The 14605-nt window shown below is 43.7% G+C and overlaps 1 protein-coding gene across 2 annotated transcripts in view; it reads left to right on the forward strand.

Annotated features, from left to right (window-relative positions):
• tmem65 (transmembrane protein 65) overlaps window positions 1-14605 on the forward strand; it is a 57600-nt gene that overhangs the window by 38988 nt on the left and 4007 nt on the right. For both annotated transcript variants that reach the window (XM_055634836.1, XM_055634837.1), the window contains 4 exons: window positions 320-387; window positions 4968-5022; window positions 7622-7664; window positions 13505-13610. In XM_055634836.1, coding sequence (XP_055490811.1) covers window positions 320-387; window positions 4968-5022; window positions 7622-7664; window positions 13505-13610 — 272 coding nt within the window. The remainder of the gene's footprint in view (window positions 1-319; window positions 388-4967; window positions 5023-7621; window positions 7665-13504; window positions 13611-14605) is intronic.

A 14605-nucleotide genomic window follows, 5' to 3' on the forward strand; every position in this document is an offset into this window, starting at 1 on the left:
GATCAGACATGATCACAACGAATGGCGGTGCTGGCTCGAAGGGCTGAATGGCCTCCTCCTGCACCTATTTTCTATGTTTCTAATGGTATCTACAATTTCTTGTGTCTTGCTAACTTCAAATCTTTTAGATTTTGATACATTTTTGTTATTAAATTTCCAGTCATGTCAGATAGTTTGAAGTTCCTCTGTTGTTGCCCACTTTTTTTTTAATGTGTAAGCATGTGGTTCTAATCGATGTTATGGATTAGCTGTAATATTCTGTGATTGATGTATTATTTAGGGAAAAAACCTTTTATACAATTTTGTTTTAATCTTGCAGTGTTTCTTCACAGTGCAATTCCTTTTATTGGATTTGGCTTCCTGGACAATGCCATAATGATTGTCGCTGTAAGTATTTCCCTTTGTTTCTCTTGTATCTCGTGCCAGTGAGTAATTAAAAATAAATCTGGAAGGATGCCCTACATACCAAAGGAAAGGAATGGAATGCTACTATGTTGAAATCAAGTGGGGTGCAAAGAAACCCCTGGAAAATTGTAACACCAGTACAGAAATTTCAGCCCAAATGATCTGTACCATCTTGTAAACTCTTTGTAACATGTTATGTGGCGGAGCAATATATTGTATAATGCTGTGTCGCAGAGCAGAAGGCCATTCTATTTCAACTGAATGTGCCCTTTTAGATTTTTTCAGTGATTGCACAAGAAAGTGCAGTGCAAGGATCAGGGCTTTGGGGGATTGGAGTGGGAATTATTTCTTGTCTGCGAGCTATCAGCTGTTGGTCTTTGGTCACTGATAACGTTCATGCCTAACCTATAACATTCACCAAACCTCTATTGTAATGCAGATTTTGCTAAGTGCTACTAAATTTCATAATTTGGGTTGAGTGAGCCATTTAAAATTTACCTTTTTTTAACCAAGCTTTATAGAAACGTACAAAATTCTTAAGGGGTTGGACAGGCTAGATGCAGGAAGATTGTTCCCGATGTTGGAGAAGTCCAGAACAAGGGGTCACAGTTTAAGGATAAGGGGGAAGTCTTTTAGGACCGAGATGAGGAAAAAAAATTCACACAAGAGTGGTGAATTTCTGGAATTCTCTGCCACAGAAGGTACTTGAGGCCAGTTCATTGGCTATATTTAAGAGGGAGTTAGATGTGGTCCTTGTGGCTAAAGGGATCAGGGGGTATGGAGAGAAGGCAGGTACGGGATACTGAGTTGGATGATCAGCCATGATCATATTGAATAGCGGTGCAGGCTCGAAGGGCCGAATGGCCTACTCCTGCACCTATTTTCTATGTTTCTATGTCATCTGCTCTTACAATTTCTCAGGTTATCTGGTGTTTTTGTTTGAAGTTTTACTGCTTTAAAAGTGCTGCACAGCAGGAAGTTGTTGATTTTATAGAAAAAAGTAAATTGCCTTGTGAGGGAACATTGGTCAAGGCTTCAAGGTCAGTTTATTGTCAATTGTACGAATTAAGCTACAGTGAAATTTGAGTTACCATACAGCCATACTAATTAAATAGCAACAAGACACACAGCCACATCAAATAAAAGTTAACATAAACATCCACCACAGTGGCTCCCCACATTCCTCACTGATGGAAGATAATAAAATTCAATCTTCTCCCTGTGGAGCATCCTGAGCTCAGGCTACACCTTGCTTAAATAAAATGTGTAGTGTGCAATTCTTTAATTTTCCACCGCATTAGTTTAAAGGGCTTTCAGATATTGCTGTGCCTGTCACATCCAAACACAATGAGGTGATGAAAGTGGATTTCATCTAAACAAACGATGAAAACTGAGAATATTCTGCCAGTATCAGCAGCATCTGTGGGAAGAGAAACAGACTTGACATTTCAGGTCAAATATCCTTCCTGAGAATTGGGAAAGATGTTTATCAGTGGAGCGAAGGGCCTGTTTCCACACTGTAGCTGCAAACAAAACTAAACTCTTTGAGAGCTTGGATTCAATGATTGGTCTCATTGCCCACAAAGTCCAGCAATCTCTGGAGCAAGGGGTTCCTCTCCTCTGACAGTATTTATGGTCAGCTGATGTTCTCAGGCTGTGAAATTATGAAACTGGATGGCCGCTAAATAAACACAAATATTCAGGCATTCGCCAACTTAAGAGGAGAAAATGGTATGAAATAAAGATGGGAACATCGAACTAGAACTAATGTAAAGCACAATGATAAAATGTTGTTGAAAATAAGGGAAGTTTTACTTCAAAATATATTAAACGTTTGAAATTCCCCCGGTTAAACATTTCATGGTTTGTGCACAGAATTAGTTTGTTTTTTGGCTAAGCAGTAATCATGGAGATTTCAGAATTTACTCGCATGCAACATTTTTCAATTAGCTGTGCAAGAAGAGTTTGTGCGACTTGAGTTTTTTGTCGATTCACTAATTTTTAGTGATACACTCCCTGTGCTTGAGCCTTCTGAGCAAGTAGGATTTTCAAGTGTAAAGGGCCTGTCCCACTTGCATGCGATTGCATGCGTCTGGCGCGACCTAACGTGGTCGCTTGAGGCTTAAGGCTTGCCGCGTGGGGCCGGTCCCACTTCGAAGTGCGGAGGCTTATGGAGTTGTGTGGGGCTGGTCCCGACATCGCGGGGGGCTCCAAAAATCCCGCACTGTCTGAAAAATTTGCGCGCCAACGCCCTGTCAGCCCGCAGGTTCATTGAGGGCGTACGCAGCATCTTGACGGCGTACACCTAGCACGTGGCGTTGCGCGATGACGTCACCGCCCGGCGTGGCGTTGCGTGATGACATTGCCGTGCGACGCCCAAATTCAGTCGGCCCGCCTCCTGCCCAGCTGATTGGTAAGTATGACGCAGATTACGTCACCCGCGAACTTAGCGCGAACTCCGCTTCCGTTTTGGTCGCGCCAAATGCATGCAATCGCATGCAAGTGGGACAGGCCCTTAATTGTGTTACACCTGCCTCAAGATGCCTGTCAATTTCCCCAATGCAATTATGGTAAGTTTTGTATTGTTGCAAGGGTAAAATTGGCCCATCGTGCTAAAGAACGTTAGTTTGCTTAGTAAGTCCCGTAACTGGGTTGAATTGGAGAAGCTCATTACAGTTCACCCAAAGAAGTGAAAGTGTGGTTTCAGGCAATAAATTTCAATTATGCAAAAGGTTATATTTTTGGTTTGGTCATTGAATGCCAGTGGCTTGCAAAAGTATTCATACCCCTTGAACTTTTCCACATTTTGTCATGTTACAACCACAAACGTAAATGTATTTTATTGGGATTTTATGTGATAGACCAACACAAAGTGGCGCATAATTGTGAAGTGGAAGGAAAATGATACATGGTTTTCAAATTGTTTTACAAATAAAAAAACTGAAAAGTGTGGCGTGCAAAAGTATTCAGCCCCCTTTACTCTGATACCCCTAAATAAAATCCAGTGCAACCAATTGTCTTCAGAAGTCACCTAATTAGTAAATAGAGTCCACTTATGTGTAATCTAATCTCAGTATAAATACAGCTGTTCTGTGAAGGCCTCAGAGGTTTGTTAGACAACATTAGTGAACAAACAGCATCATGAAGCCCAAGGAACGCACCAGACAGGTCAGGGATAAAGTTGTGGAGAAGTTTAAAGCAGGGTTAGGTTATAAAAAAAATATCCCAAGCTTTGAACATCTCACGGTGCACTGTTCAATCCATCATCCGAAAATGGAAAGAGTATGGCACAACTGCAAACCTACCAAGACATGGCCGTCCACCTAAACTGACAGGCCGGGCAAGGAGAGCATTGAATAGAGAAGCAGCCAAGAGGCCCATGGTAACTCTGGAGGAGATACAGAGACCACAGCTCAGGTGGGAGAATCTGTCCACAGGACAACTATTAGTCGTGCACTCCACAAATCGGGCCTTTATGGAAGAGTGGCAAGAAGAAAGCCATTGTTGGAAAAAAAGCCATAAGAAGTCCCGTTTGCTGTTTGCCACAAGCCATGTGGGGGACACAGCAAACATATGGAGGAAGGTGCTCTGGTCAGATGAGACCAAAATTTAAGTTTTTGGCCTGAATGCAAAACGCTATGTGTGGCGGAAAACTAACACTGCACATCACCCTGAACACACCATCCCCGCTGTGAAACATGGTGGTGGCAGCATCATGCCGTGGGGATGCTTTTCTTCAGCAGGGACAGGGAAGCTGGTCAGAGTTGATGGGAAGATGGATGGAGCCAAATACAGGGCAACCTTGGAAGAAAACCTGTTAAGAGTCTGCAAAAGACTTGAGAATGGGGCGGAGGTTGACCTTCCAGCAGGACAACGACCCTAAACATACAGCCAGGGCTACAATGGAATGGTTTAGATCAAAGCATATTCATGTGTTAGAATGGCCCAGTCAAAGTCCAGACCTAAATCCAATTGAGAATCTCTGGCAAGACTTGAAAATTGCTGTTCACAGACGCTCTCCATCCAATCTGACTGAGCTTGAGCTATTTTGCAAAGAAGAATGGGCAAACATTTCAGTCTCTAGATGTGCAAAGCTGGTAAAGACATACCCCAAAAGACTTGCAGCTGTAATTGCAGCTAAAGGTGGTTCTACAAAGTATTGACTCAGGCGGGCTGAATACTTTTGCACATCACACTATTCAGTTATTTTATTTGTAAAACAATTTGAAAACCATGTATCATTTTCCTTCCACTTCACAATTATGCACCACTTTGTGTTGGTCTATCACATAAAATCCCAATAAAATACATTTACGTATGTGGTTGTAACGTGACAAAATGTGGAAAAGTTCAAGGGGTGTGAAAACTTTTGCAAGCCACTGTATGTGTCTACCCAACAATTCAGAGCCTGCAACATGGGTAAATAATCCAATTGCATACATTTAACTAGGGTGCAATGCATTTTTAACAATCTTAACAAAGCAGCCTTGGGAGCTCACAATTGTGCTTTGTCAAATGATTTATTTGGTCTGTAAAATATTAATTATAATTTTGTTTTTCAGGGAACGCAGATAGAATTGTCCATTGGAGTAATTTTCGGAATTTCTACTATGGGAGGTGAGCATTCCTGAAATAGTTTCAATCCAACCAAATTGTTTGTTTGGGATCTGGATCTATTTTTCTAAATCTCCTTCTGACATAGACAAACATAGAAACATAGAAAATAGGTGCAGGAGTAGGCCATTCGGCCCTTGGAGCCTGCACCGCCATTCAATATGATCATGGCTGATCATCCAACTCAGTATCCTGTACCTGCCTTCTCTCCATACCCCCTGATCCCTTTAGCCACAAGGGCCACATCTAACTCTCTCTTAAATATAGCCAATGAACTGGCCTCAACCATCTTCTGTGGCAGAGAATTCCAGAGATTCACCACTCTCTGTGTAAAAAATGTTTTTCTCTTCTCAGTCCTAAAGGATTTCCCCTTTATCTTTAAACTGTGACCCCTTGTTCTGGTCTTCCCCAACATCGGGAACAATCTTCCTGCATCTAGCCTGTCCAACCCCTGAAGAATTTTGTAAGTTTCTATAAGATCCCCCCCTCAGTCTTCTAAATTCTAGCGAGTACAAGCCGAGTCTATCCAGTCCTTCTTCATATAAAAGTCCTGACATCCCAGGAATCAGTCTGGTGAACCTTCTCTGTACTCCCTCCAAACGCCATTAGGTCTTTGCTGCCTCTCAGGAAATCCATTATCCCACTCATTTTCCATTTGATTTAGACTCCCTGCATTCTTATTAATTCTACCACCCACTGAGAGTCTAATTGAAATGGCCATAAGGAGAATATACACACTCCACAGAATTAGGAATCGCACTCTTGTTTATGTAGGCCTGCTGAATCCGCCATTTACTAATCTTTTTGACAACTCCTCCCTTTCCCATCTTGACATTTCTGTTCTGGGCCTCCTCCAATGCCAGAGTGAGCCCACACACTAACTGGATAAACAGCACCTCATATTTCCTTCCGGCAGCCAGGCCCATTCCAACACGTCTGCACAATGGCGTGGTGCTGGCCAGAAGCTTCCATGTCCTCCAGTGATGCTGACTGAGGCGGGGAGCCTACGGGACTTTAACATCACGGAGACCACGACCCCTTTGCCAGGGATCGACCTTTGAGCTCTATTGCGGGTGCCTGCGGACTTAACATAGAAACATAGAAAATAGGTGCAGGAGGAGGCCATTCGGCCCTTCGAGCCAGCACCGCCATTCATTGTGATCACGGCTGACCGTCCCCTATCAATAACCCGTGCCTGCCTTCTCCCCATATCCCTTGACTCCACTAGCCCCTAGAGCTCTATCTAACTCTCTCTTAAATCCATCCAGTGATTTGGCCTCAACTACATTCTGTGGCAGAGAATTCCAGAGATTCATCACTCTGTGTAAAAAATGTTTTCCACATCTCGATCCTAAAAGATTTACCCTTTATCCTTAAACTGTGACCCCTCGCTATAAACATTCTCGGCAACTGTGTTGTGTGCAGGCCTGCGTTTTGGCCGTGGTCGGGATCGGGCCCGGGTTTCCGGCGTTGTGGGCGCTGCGGGCGCTGTTGAGTTGCTGATGAGCGATTTCCGCAAAGGAGCGGCGGTCAAATGGATAAATGGCAGGAAGAGGAGGCTGGGGATCGGTAGAGGGGCTTTTATTGGGTGGGTGTTTATAGGAGAGTTCCGCTGTCATTTCCGTCCAGGGCTGTCGGCTGGCCCGGTGGGGCAGGCGGAGTTGAGCTAGAGTTGGCATTTATTCTCCGCGCTGGCTGCGAGTTGCCGCTGTTCCGGGCCGCTGTCTCGTTGTTCTGGGGTTGCCCCGGATGTCTCCAGCCCACTGGTGGGGAGGAGGGGAGAGATGGTCCAGTGGCAGTTCGGCAATGGTTCTGCAGCACTTGTGGCGCCAGGGACCCTGACTGCGGATGAGGCTCTAGTTTGTGTGTGTGCAGCAGCACAACAACGCAGCAGCTCCAGTCTCTCCTGTCTCCCACTCGCATCTGCTGCCCCCCCCCCCCCCCCCCCCCCTCTCCCGATACCTGGCACCCCCGTTCCTCAGGTTAAATATATTTTTGCACATAAATCATGAATAAAGGTAAGAATATAAACACAGTTTCTTCAGCCAGCGCTTCATTCATTTTTTCTTTATAGCGAGTGACCTTTGACGAATCCCATGATTCCTTGCGTTTTTCAGAATACCGAACTCGCTTATTCAAAGGTTGCAACTTTGACAGACATATTGGAGGAAATATTGTCTGAAGCTGTCTTTGCACTTGGGTGGTCTTTTAAGAAGATAGGGGGAAGCCAACGTACAGTGTCCTGGCTAATATCTATCCCTCAATTAGTGATAATGAAATGAATGATATGATAGCTATTTTCTGAGAACGATTTGTGTGTGAGTTGACTCGTGAATTTCCAGTTTTGCAAATGCAACTAGACTGCAGGAATAGTTCCAAAGAAACTTGAAGTGACCCCAGTATAAATGGATATCTCGAACGCCATTTGGGATTGGTGAGTACTGATGAACCTGTACTACAGGATATCGCCTTCAGCAGAGAGCAAGTCGAGGTGAAAATAAATCCAGACAGCATGATTATTTTAAGGAGCAGAGCATGTCTATTAAATCTTCCACTAAACTGGTGTTATTTTAACTGGTTTGGTTTGTTTTGTTCAATACAGCTGCTGCACTGGGTAATCTTGTGTCAGATGTAGCTGGCCTGGGGTGAGTATACCTCATGTACTTGAGTCATCTTAAAGCTGAGAACTGTCTAATGGGAAAATATCCAAGGATTCAGTTAATAAAAACATTTCCCATCAATGTCAAATGGTTCATCGGCACCTAACGTGAAGAAAGGAATGCAGCTTGGAGTACAGTGCTTTCTATGTTTAAAAAAAATGAATAAACCCTACTGCTTGCTGTGGTTAACTTTGTAGCTGGATCGATATCTAGGAGAACATCACGGCTTAGAAACATAGAAACTAGGTTCAGGAGGAGGCCATTCAGCCCTTCGAGCCAGCACCATCATTCATTGTGATCATGGCTGATCTTTCCCTATCAATAACCCGTGCCTGCCTTCTCCCCATGTCCCTTGACTCCACTAGCCCCTAGAGCTCCATCTAACTCTCTCTTAAATCCATCCTGTGACTTGGCCTCCACTGCCCTCTGTGGCAGGGAATTCCATAAATTCACAACTGGGTGAAAAAGTTTTTTCTCACCTCAGTCTTAAATGACCTCCCCTTTATTCTAAGACTGTGGCCCCTGGTTCTTGACTCACCCAACATTGGGAACATTTTTTCTGCATCTAGCTTGTCCAGTCCTTTTATAATTTTATATGTTTGTATAAGATTCCCCCTCATCCTTCTAAACTCCAGTGAATACCCTAGTATTTTCAATCTTTCCTCATGTGACAGTCCCGCCATCCCAGGGATCAATCTCGTGAACCTACGCTGCACTGCCTCAATCACAAGGATGTCCTCCCTCAAATTAGGAGACTGAAACTGTACACAATACTCCAGATGTGGTCTCACCAGAGCCCTATACAACTGCAGAAGAATACAGCTTAAGGCTTAAGGCTGTAAGTGCTGTATTTACAAACTTGAAAATAGCTTTTTTAATTAAATTTGTATATCTGTTCCTGGTGATGATTCTTATACCAAATACCAATTATTTTGCAATCAGTAAAGGGAAGCATGACTAATGCTAAAATATAAATTGTTTCAGAAAAGTTATCACTGACTAGATATTTTCAACTATTTATGGACTGTTAACTGTACAGTTTTATTAAAATATACAATTCCATGCCTTTTGGAACTGGATTTGATTTGGGTTTTTTAAATATCTGGATAGAGAAGCAATAATTGTTCAGTATTTTAAGCCTCCAAACTGTTCTACGAGTTGGAATGGTAAATTTCTAATACGAGGTTTTTAATAGTGTTGCCAGCAAATATAAACAGTCCCTTCATCCAGCTTGGTCTGCACCGACCAGCGATCCCCGGACATTGACACTATCCTACACCCACTAGGCACAATTGTTATATTTACCCAGGTGGGACCAGTACAAACAGGACGGTCTGCACCTGGGCTGGAATGGAACCAATGTCCTTGGGGGAGTGTTTGCTAGTGCTGTCGGGGAGGATTTAAACTAATGTGGCAGGGGGATGGGTACAAGAGCAGAGGGGCAGGGGGGTGTAAAATGAAGGTAGAAGCAATAGGTAGCAAGGTGAAAAGTAAAAGTGGCAGGCAGCCAAAACCAGGGCAAAAATCAAAAAGGGCCACTTTTCAACATAATTGTATAAGGGGTAAGAGCGTTGTAAAAACAAGCCTGAAGGCTTTGTGTCTCAATGCAAGGAGTATTCGTAATAAGGTGGATGAGTTGAACGTGCAGATAGCCATTAATGATTATGATATAGTTGGGATCACGGAGACATGGCTCCAGGGTGACCAAGGCTGGGAGCTGAACATCCAGGGATATTCAATATTCAGGAGGGATAGAGAGAAAGGAAAAGGAGGTGGGGTAGTGTTGCTGGTTAGAGAGGAGATTAACGCAATGTAAAGGAAGGACATTAGTTTGGAGGATGTGGAATCGGTATGGGTAGAGCTGCGAAACAATAAGGGGCAGAAAACGCTGGTGGGTGTTGTGTACAGGCCACCTAACAGTAGTAGTGAAGTTAGAGATGGTATCAAACAGGAAATTAGAAATGCTTGCGACAAAGGCAAAGCAGTTATAATGGGTGACTTCAATCTACATATAGATTGGGTGAATCAAATTGGCAGGGGTGCTGAGGAAGAGGATTTCTTGGAATGTATGCGGGATAGTTATCTAAATCAACATGTAGAGGAACCAACGAGAGAGTAGGCTATTTTAGACTGGGTATTGAGTAATGAGGAAGGGTTAGTTAGTAGTCTTGTTGTGCGTGGCCCCTTGGGCAAGAGTGACCATAATATGGTGTAGTTCTTCATTAGGATGGAGAGTGACATTGTTAATTCAGAAACAATGGTTTTGAACTTAAAGAAAGGTAACTTTGAGGGTATGAGACGTGAATTGGCCAAGATTGACTGGCAATTAATTCTAAAAGGGTTGACGGTGGATATGCAATGGAAGGCATTTAAAGACTGCATGGATGAACTACAAAAATTGTTCATCCCAGTTTGGCAAAAGAATAAATCAGGGAAGGTAGTACATCCATGGATAACAAGGGAAATCAGGGATAGTATCAAAGCAAAGGATGATGCGTACAAACTAGCCAGAAAAAGCAGCATACCGGAGGACTGGGAGAAATTCAGAGACCAGCAGAGGAGGACGAAGGGCTTAATTAGGAAAGGAAAAATGGATTATGAAAGAAAACTGGCAGGGAACATAAAAACTGACTGCAAATGTTTTTATAGATATGTGAAAAGAAAGAGATTAGTTAAAACAAATGTAGGTCCCTTGCAGTCAGAAACAGGTGAGTTGATCATGGGGAACCAGGATATGGCGGACCAATTGAATAACTACTTTGGTTCCGTCTTCACTAAGGAAGACATAAATGATCTGCCGGAAATAGCAGGGGCCCGCGGGTCAAAGGAGGTGGAGGAATTGAGTGAAATCCAGGTTAGTCGGGAAGTGGTGTTGGGTAAATTGAATGGATTAAAGGCCGATAAATCCCCAGGGCCAGATAGGCTGCATCCCAGAGTACTTAAGGAAGTAGATCCAGAAATAGTGGATGCATTAGTAATAATCTTTCAAAACTCTTTAGATTCTGGAGTAGTTCCAGAGGATTGGCGGGTAGCAAACGTAACCCCACTCACTTTTTAAGAAGGGAGGGAGAGAGAAAACGGGGAATTACAGACCAGTTAGTCTAACATCGGTAGTGGGGAAACTGCTAGAGTCAGTTATTAAAGATGGGATAGCAGCACATTTGGAAAGTGGTGAAATCATTGGACAAAGTCAGCATGGATTTACGAAAGGTAAATCATGTCTGACGAATCTTATAGAATTTTTCGAGGATGTAACTAGTAGCGTGGATAGGGGAGAACCAGTGGATGTGGTGTATCTGGACTTCCAGAAGGCTTTCGACAAGGTCCCACATAAGAGATTAGTATACAAACTTAAAGCACATGGCATTGGGGGTTCAGTATTAATGTGGATAGAGAACTGGCTGGCAAACAGGAAGCAAAGAGTAGGAGTAAACGGGTCCTTTTCACAATGGTAGGCAGTGACTAGTGGGGTACCGCAAGGCTCAGTACTGGGACCCCAGCTATTTACAATATATATTAATGATCTGGATGAGGGAATTGAAGGCAATATCTCCAAGTTTGCGGATGACACTAAGCTGGGGGGCAGTGTTAGGTGTGAGGAGGATGCTAGGAGACTGCAAGGTGACTTGGATAGGCTGGGTGAGTGGGCAAATGTTTGGCAGATGCAGTATAATGTGGATAAATGTGAGGTTATCCATTTTGGTGGCAAAAACGGGAAAGCAGATTATTATCTAAATGGTGGCCGATTGGGAAAGGGGGAGATGCAGCGAGACCTGGGTGTCATGGTACACCAGTCATTGAAGGTAGGCATGCAGGTGCAGCAGGCAGTAAAGAAAGCGAATGGTATGTTGGCTTTCATAGCAAGAGGATTTGAGTATAGGAGCAGGGAGGTTCTACTGCAGTTGTACAGGGTCTTGGTGAGACCACACCTGGAGTATTGCGTGCAGTTTTGGTCTCCAAATCTGAGGAAGGACATTATTGCCATAGAGGGAGTGCAGAGAAGGTTCACCAGACTGATTCCTGGGATGTCAGAACTGTCTTATGAAGAAAGACTGGATAGACTTGGTTTATACTCTCTAGAATTTAGGAGATTGAGAGGGGATCTTATAGAAACTTACAAAATTCTTAAGGGGTTGGACAGGCTAGATGCAGGAAGATTGTTCCCGATGTTGGGGAAGTCCAGGACAAGGGGTCACAGCTTAAGGATAAGGGGGAAATCCTTTAAAACCGAGATGAGGAGAACTTTTTTCACACAGAAAGTGGTGAATCTCTGGAACTCTCTGCCACAGCGGGTAGTTGAGGCCAGTTCATTGGCTATATTTAAGAGGGAGTTAGATGTGGCCCTTGTGGCCAAGGGGATCAGAGGGTATGGAGAGAAGGCAGGTACGGGATACTGAGTTGGATGATCAGCCATGATCATATTGAATGGTGGTGCAGGCTCGAAGGGCCGAATGGCCTACTCCTGCACCTAATTTCTATGTTTCTAACCTGTACATCTTTGGAGTGTGGGAGGAAACCGAAGATCTCTGAGAAAACCCACGCAGGTCACGGGGGGAACGTACAAACTCCGTACAGACAGCGCCTGTAGTCGGGATCAAACCCGGGTCTCTGGTGCTGCGAGTGCTGTAAGGCAGCAACTCTACCGCTGTGCCACCGTGACTGCTTGGTTTCTGAGCCTCTTTAAACAACATTGAATCCTCTGAGGAGTCATCTATCTGTGAATGTTGTACTGCAACATAGTCTGCTCATTCAAACACTTGCTTCAGATGAGCCCACCACCTTGTTAACCATGTGCATGCTGAACAGTAGGAGCCTCCCCAGCCTCCTACGCCATGTAATAAGATCTTGGCTGAACTGAATTTAACCTCGCCTCTGCATTCCAATTCACCTATTGTAACTCGCCTCCCTGCTTATCAAGAATATTTCTGCCCCAGCCCTAAAAATAATCAAAGCCATTACTTCCACTTCCTGTGTAGAAAGGGAGTTCCAAATACAGTAGATTCTAGAGATAGAGATAAAAAATTGTCATGTATTTGGGTGAAGCTTCATTTTCGTTCTGCACCTTCCCACAAAATAAAACATATCCTCCACATCCACCCTGTCAAAACTCCTCGGGATCTTGTGTATTTCAAATCAATTGCCTCTTGCTTTTCTAAATTCCAATGGATAAAAGCTTAACCTGGCCAACCTTTTCGAATTAATAAAAAACCCCACTCATTCTAGAAACACCGGTACTCCTGTGAAAATCCGTGAAACTAATTTACAATGCGACAACAAAGGCTAAAGTTCTGGTTTGCAAAATGAGGAGGAGGGGGGAATGTTGGAGACTGGAGATGGGGTTTTCTGGGAGAGTGAGGACTGGAGCTGCGGGAGAGTTGGAGACAGAGAGAGAGAGAGAGAGAGGGGTCTGCTGGCGCATGGCGGAGAGTGTAGAACGCAGAGCATGGAAGGAGAACTGTTGCTGAGGCTGACAAGTGGCTGAGGTAGTGAATCCAGGTCAGAACACCATCCAAGAGAGCAGCTGGAATCAGGGGGGAAGCAGCCGAGAGAGGGTCTCACAGAACTCCCATCAGAGAGAGAACTTTTTCCAAAGTAGGCATACCTTGCAGTGGATCTGTAAAATGTAGAAATAAGCTTTTTTTTTTTTAAATGAGGGGGAGGAATGTTGGAGAAGGGGTAGTCTGGGTGAGTGAGGCCCATTTTATGTGGATTGTTTCTGCCAATTGCTGGTTGTCTGGTGCATTCTTTTTCCAGGCAAAAGAGGGGAACATGAAGTCATATTTGCAAAATGTAAGAAAAACAGATGTCACTTTTATTTTTTCCAGACTTGCTGCATATGTGGAGGCTCTTGCATCAAGGCTAGGACTACCAAGTCCTAATCTAAACCCCAAACAGGCCGACATGTGGCAGACTCGACTGAGCTCGCAGCTGGTAAGGATTTCTGGTGCTACCCTGCCTGATTCAGTCTTTTTTCCCTTCAATGTTTCTGATCTGTTTGTAGACTTGACTGGCTCCCCAATACATGAACCAGTTCTAAATATGTCAAACAGATATAGCACCGTGAATTTAGTTAAATAGGAATTCATCAAGGGGTTTTCAGCTGAACAAAATAGAATATGAATGAAGAATGCTGAAGTTCGACTCAAAAAGCTGGAGTAACTCAGCAGGACAGGCAGTATCTCTGGAGAGAAGGAATGGGTGACGTTTCGGGTGGAGACCCTTCCTCAGACTGGTTAGGGATAAGGGAAACGAGAGATATAGACGGTGATGTGGAGAGATAAAGAACAATAAAGATATGCAAAAAAGTAACGATGAGAAAGGAAATAGGCCATTGTTAGCTGTTTGTAGGGTGAGAACGAGAAGCTGCTCATTGAGAACAATTGTTTGTTTATACATTGCTACCCACATTACCTTATAAATAGCGATGATGCCTTTTGAGGAAATAAAATAATTATATGCTTTGATTATCATATTTTAAAGTCATACAGCATGGAAATAGGCCCTTCAGCCTATCGTGTCTGTGCCAAAATGTATACTAAACCAATTTACCAGCACTTGGACTATAGATGTGTAATCCTTGGATATCTAAGTGAATGTCAAGAGTCCGCTTCAATATTGTGCGGATCTCTACCTCCCCCTCCCCCTCCCCCTCGGGCAGTGCGTTCCAGATTCCAATAGTCTCGCTGAAAAATAAATGTGCCCCTTACCATAAGCCTGCACCCTCTAATTATATGCGCCTATACCATTGGGGAAAACCTATTTACTGACTTCCATTTTTATGCCTTTGTGAATTTGTACGCCTCTATCAGGTATGCCTTCAACCTCTTCTGCTCCAAGGAAAATAAATTCAGCCAATCCAATCTTGTAACTAAAACACCCCATTGCAGGTAAATCTCTTCTGTGCCCTCTTTCTGGGTTCTGTTTTG

Source organism: Leucoraja erinacea, chromosome 4, assembly GCF_028641065.1.
Source record: "Leucoraja erinacea ecotype New England chromosome 4, Leri_hhj_1, whole genome shotgun sequence".
Lineage (NCBI taxonomy): Eukaryota > Metazoa > Chordata > Chondrichthyes > Rajiformes > Rajidae > Leucoraja > Leucoraja erinaceus.